We start from the raw sequence: 6,862 nt of genomic DNA on the forward strand, positions 1-6,862 counted from the left end.
GCAGGATATATAAAACCACCTTTCCTGATCAGTCTTTATAGACCATTTCTGAACTTCTCGGTGAGTGAATTTGCTCTGCAGCTACCCTCTAATTCTTCAAGCCACTTGGGAGAGATCCAAGCTCTCCCATACTGATACTGATGTTCCTCTGTCTGTTCTCTCTTGAAACTCTCCATGTGTTTTTTTCTCTTCCTTCCCAACCATAGTGGAGCTCAGAGATGTCAGCATTCTATTTTTCCTCCCATCCCCAGGACACTGCCGTTCTACAGGATGAAGTCTACCTCTTGCGTTTTTCTCCTTCTCATCCTCGTCCAGCTGATGATCCCAGAGACTGCTCCGTGTTCCTTAGACTCCATTGTGGATACAAAGATAAAAGAAGTTCTCAACGGCTTGGGTAATTGACTGGGGGCAGGGAGTGGAATAGAACCCCTGATTATGCCTCCTATCCCTAAACCTAACTTGTTTATTCCATCCTGAAATACTCAACTTCTATTAAGTCCATTCAAGCTTAATCTTCCTGCCCTGAGCTCTACTCCCATATCATTTTTGGACTCCTGGTTAAAACTGCAGGTTTCCCTGATGATAATAGCTTGATGATGTTGGTGATGAAGAGGAAGATAGTTATAACTTATGAATACTCATTATGAATGGAGTATAATGCAAACGTTACATAGATTACTTAATTTTCACATTAGGAAGTAAGTACAACTGTTACTTTCATTTTACAAATGAGGAAACTAAACTTTAAAAGCTAGTGAGTAGCATGATTATGGACATTGATATCTCTGAGGTAAAAGGAGATTTGGAAGGGGATTATGGGAGATAGATATCATGGGCAATATCTCTTCTTCTCTCCTATTCAGAGATAAGTACTTCTCCAACAAAAAAGATGTCATGTGTCAGTATCACAAGCTCAGGCAGACTGTCCTCGTGCCCTGCAGGTAAATAACTCCATGAGGAGGAATGGTGGGTAAGATGCCCTATGCCCTCCCCTGACCATCCCTTTCCCCTGTCTCATGTTTGTATTATCCTGGGGCTGAGTCATAACTCTTGGTTCCCAGTGATCTCTTGCCCATTCTCATTTCCCTTAACAATGCTACCAAGGGCTCTTGAGTTTCTGCCTCTTCCCTTCCCACCTCCCTTTCATGACTTCACACACCAGCCTCCCTTCCCTCAGTTGTCCTGTTATGATCTGTCACCTACCATTTCCCCCTGTCATTCATCTCCCAATCTATTCCCTTGTTTGGGTGGGTAGAGCTAGCATAGAGGTAAATATATCATAAATCTAAGGAAAGAAATGCCCAGGCCCCTCACTTTCACAGGTCTCTTCCATGGCCCTATACCTAAATTTGTTTTAGTAATTTTTGTATTTTTTCCCCTTAAAGAGGGCTCTTAAAACTGAATTACTTTTCAGCCCTGCAAAACTTATATCTATCATTGGGCTGCACAGAAATGAAAAATGGTAGGCGTATACCTCCCTCGTCTCAAAATCCAAGCATTCTAATTTCTGTGTCTCATGTGCCCATGTAGGGATGGTTGTCACTGGCTGTGCCTGTGGCTATGGCTGTGGTTCCTGGGATATCCGGGGAGAAACCACATGCCACTGCCAGTGCAGCACGATAGACTGGACCACTGCTCGTTGCTGTCACCTGACCTGAGGTGGAGGAGGATGAGAACCCAGCTGTGTGACCATGACTGCAATGAAACCGTACGCCAAACAGGAAAACGGACTCAAACTGTCCCTTTCATTTGTTACAACCTGCTTCTTGGGTAGTAAAGACAATTTTTGCATCTCTTGTGGTTGTATTTTTGATGTTACTGCCCCGGATTAGAATTGCTCTAGCCAGAAAATTTCTCCAGCATCCTAATTACTCCATTTCAGCAAGGATGAGGAAAAATATGGGGGAGAATGGGAAAAAATGAGATTGATACTCCAGTCCCCTAGTTCCCTCAGTGTTTAACAAAAGGATGATGACTGTGCCAGGCATTTTGCTTGGCACTTGAAGTGCAGAGAAAATAAATAACGTGCATGCACTCATGGATCTCACTGAGTAGAACAGTGGGTTCCAGACTAATTGCAGGCAGACTTTCCAAGGTGGGGGCAGGTAACAACAGTTTTAAAAGAATAAATTTCTAGATTTCTGCTTTGTGTATATACTGTTTCCTAAACTTTGTGTCAGAGAACTATTTTTATCAAAGTGATGAATTTGCCATTGTTTTTCTCTCCCATAACAAAAGAAAAATACAGCCTTTACCTACCATAGAACCTTACCATGATTCATCAGCTTAGGGTACAAATATCTGCAGGATGAAAAGGAATGATTCAAAATATTGGCATGAAGGTTGAGTGATCAGGTGACTGGGTAACAAGTCCTTTTATACGTTGTGAGACTTCCAGTGTTTGACACAATATTGAAGAAGGATATCATCTAGTTATCAATTGGTAGACCACCAAAAGTATTTTTAATAATAAGTTGCAGTATGATTTTTAACAAATAACTCAAAAGGAATTCAAATGAAGTGAATATTACTACAATAAAATTTTTCCCTCCCTGCAAACTTAATTATGAAGTTGTCATCTCAAAGCTTATAACTATGAAAAGAAAAAAGAAAAATACACTTGGCTCTAAATCTCATCTCTCTCTAGGATTATTTGTTCGTGGATATATAAACTACTCAAAGGAAAAAAAAAAAGCAGTTCCATCTCTCTCATTAAGAAATACATTTCCAAAATATACCTTTTGTGTTTATTACTTATTGAAATGAGTTATAAATGTTTTGTTCAATTGTGTACTATTAGTTGGTGCAATAATAACTCAATACCCCACTATGACAAGTAGAGTGAGTCTCTTAAAATAAAAAACAAAATCATGTCATACTTCTTTCCAAATTACACATTCTACTGGTTTCTCATTACACAGAAAATAAAATCCCAATATTTATCATGGCCAACATGATCTGCATCTAGCCACTGGAAATATATCCAACCTCATTTCTGATCCTTCACCCTGGCCACATCTGAATTCTTGGTGTTCCTATAAGCAATCGGCACCTCCCACCTCAGGGCCTTTCTAATTCACATCCTCCAGGTAGTTACACAGTTCACACACAAGGTCAATCATCTTTATTTCAGAGAAACCTTTCTGGCATGTTCTATCTCTTGTCCTTTTCTCCTCCCTCTCCTCCTCCTCCCTCTCTTCCTCCTCTTCTTCCTCTCCTCCTCCTCCTCCTTCTTCTTAATGCTTTTTAGTCTGGACTTCAAAATACATATTTATCTGACATTGTAATCAATGAAAGATGAAATTTTGTCTAACTTGCATATCATTGAATCCCCAGTGCTTAGAATGGCACCTGGCCCATGCAAGAGCTGCATTGAACAAATGAATTAGTCTACTATCAAGTCTGAGTCAGCTCCCTCTCATGCCTTCTATCCCACTTCCCATAGTTGGTGAGGGACAGGCATTGTTTTAATGGTCCCTGGCACCCACATTCAAGGTGACTGTGGAAGAAATAACTGTACGTCAGAGGGCACATCTTTTTTTTAAATATATTTTATTTGTTTATTTGACACAGAGAGAGAAATCACAAGTAGGCAGAGAGGCAGGCAGAGAGAGAGAGGGAAGCAGGCTCCCTGCTGAGCAGAGAGCACTTGATCCCAGGACCCTGAGATCATGACCTGAGCCGAAGGCAGAGACTTTAACCCACTGAGCCACCCAGGCACCCCAGAGGGCACATCTCTTAAAGAAAAAGTCAGGTTGAAGATGGAAGCCAAAGAGGTTAGCAACAGCAGAAGCAGAAATTGGATACTGTAGCTCTGGCTGATATGGTTGCCCACTGAGTGGCCAATTTCCCCTTTTTCTGTGTGAACAGCATCCTGGTTTCACTCAGAATAGTAATATTCCCCATCCTGAGGGATAAATCACTGTTGAAGTCAATGGTGGAGCTTTGCTCCTCTTGTTCAAATATTCTATTTCCGAGACAACTTTGCATGGAGTGGAGTTCAAACATGTGACCCAAATCAGGCCAAGAAGACAGAAGAGGACTCTGCTTGGGTCTTCTGAGAAAGAGTTTGCTTTCTGGATGAAGAGCAGAGACTCAAAACTGTCCATAACAATTTTGTTGCTTTGGGTTTGGGTTTGAGAATATGAGGTCTGGAGCTGTGACCATGGACTTAGTCAACTATCTTGTGATATTTGAGGAAAAACTGTAAGGATGGTGAAGAAGGAGGGAAAGAATCTGAAGCTGCCAGAACATAGAATTTTTTAAAAGTCTAGAATCATCGAAAACTGATTTCTTCATAAGTGAAGAAATCAGTGTTTGTATTCATTCATTTTTACAAGTATTTATTGAGTTCTGCTGTGTGACAGGCAGTGGGATACAGTGGTGACTGAAATGGGCAAAAATTACTACATTCATGAGCTTCCATTCTTTTTTCTTTTTTAAGATTTTTAAATATTTATTTATTTATTTAGAGAGAGAGAGCAAGCATGTAAGCAGGGTAAGGGGCAGAGGGAGAGAGAATCTCAAACAGATTGTCTGCTCAGTGCAAAGCCCAGTGTAGGGCTAGGTCTCACAACCCTGAGATCATGACCTGAGCCAAAATCAAGAGTCTGATGCTTAACTGATGGAGCCACCCAGGCACCCCAATGGACTTCCATTCTATTCTAGGCTTCCACCAGCTGGGATTTTTGTTACTGTCCCAAGGACAGAATTAGTCAAGAACAATGTAATAATAACCGGGCAGATAACAACCAGAGTCCTAAGACCACACATTTCTGCCTATTCCTGTTGAAAGAATAAACAAAAGGTCTGTAATGTGAGATGTCTGCAAAGACTTGGCAATTCTTGGCAAGCTAGCTGTAAGTCTGTGAGGCTGCCAAAAGAGAGGACATGGGGGGGAAGAGAAGGGTGGAAAGACTTACCCAGCAGAGAACCAGAGCAAAGGCAGTTAGTCCTTTCAGCCTCTTTCTGAAGGCTGGACTCTCCCCAGCTGCCTGAGATCCCAAGTACTCTCTGTGTTTGTTGGTGGAGATGAGCAAATGCCCTTGACACATGCTGCCAGGGTGGAATCATCCCTGCCCTCCCAGCTTAGCAGACTTTTCCTAGACCTGGCTTTGTAGGTCTGAAGCAGAGCTATGTTCCCTCACATCTCTATCAGAAGTGCTGCAAAGGGATCCAGGCTCCCCAGTCCAGTTCTTCCCTACTGTCCTTTCCCATATCTCCCCTCTGGACCCCAAAATTGTTTCATCTTCTCTCCACATTTTCCTCATGGCAGGACACTGTCTTCCAACAAGATGAAATCATCATCTCACCTCCTCCTCATGACCCGTTCCACCTCATGAGCTCAGTGGATTCTTTGTGCTACTTACACTTCGGTATAGATGAAAAGGTAAGAGTGGTTCTTGGTGAGTTGACTGACTTACACTGGAAGGGGAAATGGAAGCAGGGGCAGTCATATCCCAGATTCTCAACCCTGCTATTAGACTCCACCCCATTTTCTAATCCATCTTCAGATGGCAACCTCTAACTAGAAGATTCATCCCCAAATTCCCTGCCTTCTCTGCCTTATGTGCTCATAGAGTTGCTGGTGCCTCAGTGATGAACTCTACACCTAACATTCTCAAGCACTTACCATGTGTTAAGCACTGTTAGGCATTCTATTATTATTTTATTAACTACTCACTACAACTATGAGATAGGCACTGTTATTTCCATTGTGCAGAAGAGAAAACTGAGGCTTAGACAAGTTACATAATTTATCCAACAGCATACAGCACACAACTGTCTATTCAGTGGCTCAATCCTGGATACCATGACTCTTTTGCAGAAGGGTGATGTAGAATTTAGGGGAGGGGATTGGTCAGTGTAGGCCCTGTTTTAGCTCTTGATCTCTCCCAAAGAATGCAAGCCCTCAGCTCTGTTCTAGTAGTGTCACTAATGAAAATAACCTGTCCTCCTTCCTCAAATAAGCTATTATATGAAGATGGCGGTGTTTGCTCACCCCTTGGCCTTTCTCATGCACCTGGACTCAGGCTTTCAACCTCTTACTGTACCAACAGGTTTTTTCCAAACTCAGGATTGTAATGTCATTGGGTTGGGTCACAACTCCAATACCCATAATTTCCATCCTTCCCTCCCAAGGGACTAATTAGGGACCTAAGGTTTCTTTCTACTCCCTTCCTTCTTCCTTAACCTTCCCTACACCAACCTTTCCTCTCATCAATGCTCTGACATATCACCTCCTTCCTCTTCTGTGTCCTCCTTCTTCCCCTCCCAATCTAATCCTGTGCTGTTTCTGCTGCCTCTGAAGGGAGGATGCAAAGGATAATGGAGGAGGGCTTGCTCATGTGCCTGTGCCTGTGGCTCTTGGGATGTTTAGGGGGACACCATGTGCCCCTGCAGTACAGTCCTGTAGAGTGCATGGCCAGCTGCTACTTCCTCATCTAAGTGAAGGAGGTGAGATCTCAGTCTGGGGATGATGAAGGCAATAAAACCATGACCCCAACCAGAAAACCTCTACCCCCTCTCCTTCAAACCATGACTTCTCAAGTACCCTCTGCCTGTGACATTCCTGCCTTACCAGTAGTAAAGATAGTCCTTTCACCTCTCTGCTTGTGTTTTTGGTGTTACTATACCCTACTGAGGTGCTAGGAGAGGGCAGAGAGCATAAAATTGGTGGTGGAAGAAAGACACTGTAGCTACCAACCACAGACTGTGACCAGCTACAGAGGCAGAGACATTAGAAGCTATGTTTGATGTTAGTTAATTGTTTCTCATCTTCCCTTTTTTTCTCTCCATTAACTTTTATGGAGAGCACTGGGTGGTAGCTAATGTTTTTGGTTTTAGTTTTCAGGGAGGAGGA

General features: G+C 42.6%; 1 protein-coding gene across 1 annotated transcript; it reads left to right on the forward strand.

The window, feature by feature from the left end:
- The first annotated feature begins 270 nt into the window (after nt 1–270).
- LOC111152010 (resistin like beta) lies at nt 271–1,737 on the forward strand. The gene is made up of 3 exons (XM_022510279.1): nt 271–394; nt 864–941; nt 1,531–1,737. The coding sequence occupies exons 1-3, from the start codon at nt 271–273 to the stop codon at nt 1,656–1,658; spliced, it is 330 nt and encodes a 109-aa protein (XP_022365987.1). The 3' UTR covers nt 1,659–1,737.
- Nucleotides 1,738–6,862: the final 5,125 nt, after the last annotated feature.

The sequence above is a fragment of the Enhydra lutris genome, unplaced genomic scaffold (assembly GCF_002288905.1).
Source record: "Enhydra lutris kenyoni isolate GAN:26980312 unplaced genomic scaffold, ASM228890v2 scaffoldscaffold2, whole genome shotgun sequence".
NCBI lineage: Eukaryota > Metazoa > Chordata > Mammalia > Carnivora > Mustelidae > Enhydra > Enhydra lutris.

Excerpts from the sequence above, each read along its gene's own strand:
- LOC111152010 (XM_022510279.1), top strand. The coding sequence starts at position 271 with ATGAAGTCTACCTCTTGCGTTTTTCTCCTTCTCATCCTCGTCCAGCTG. Across the intron at positions 395-863 it reads AGAAGTTCTCAACGGCTTGG|AGATAAGTACTTCTCCAACA; the intron begins GTAATTGACTGG and ends TCTCCTATTCAG. Across the intron at positions 942-1,530 it reads ACTGTCCTCGTGCCCTGCAG|GGATGGTTGTCACTGGCTGT; the intron begins GTAAATAACTCC and ends GTGCCCATGTAG.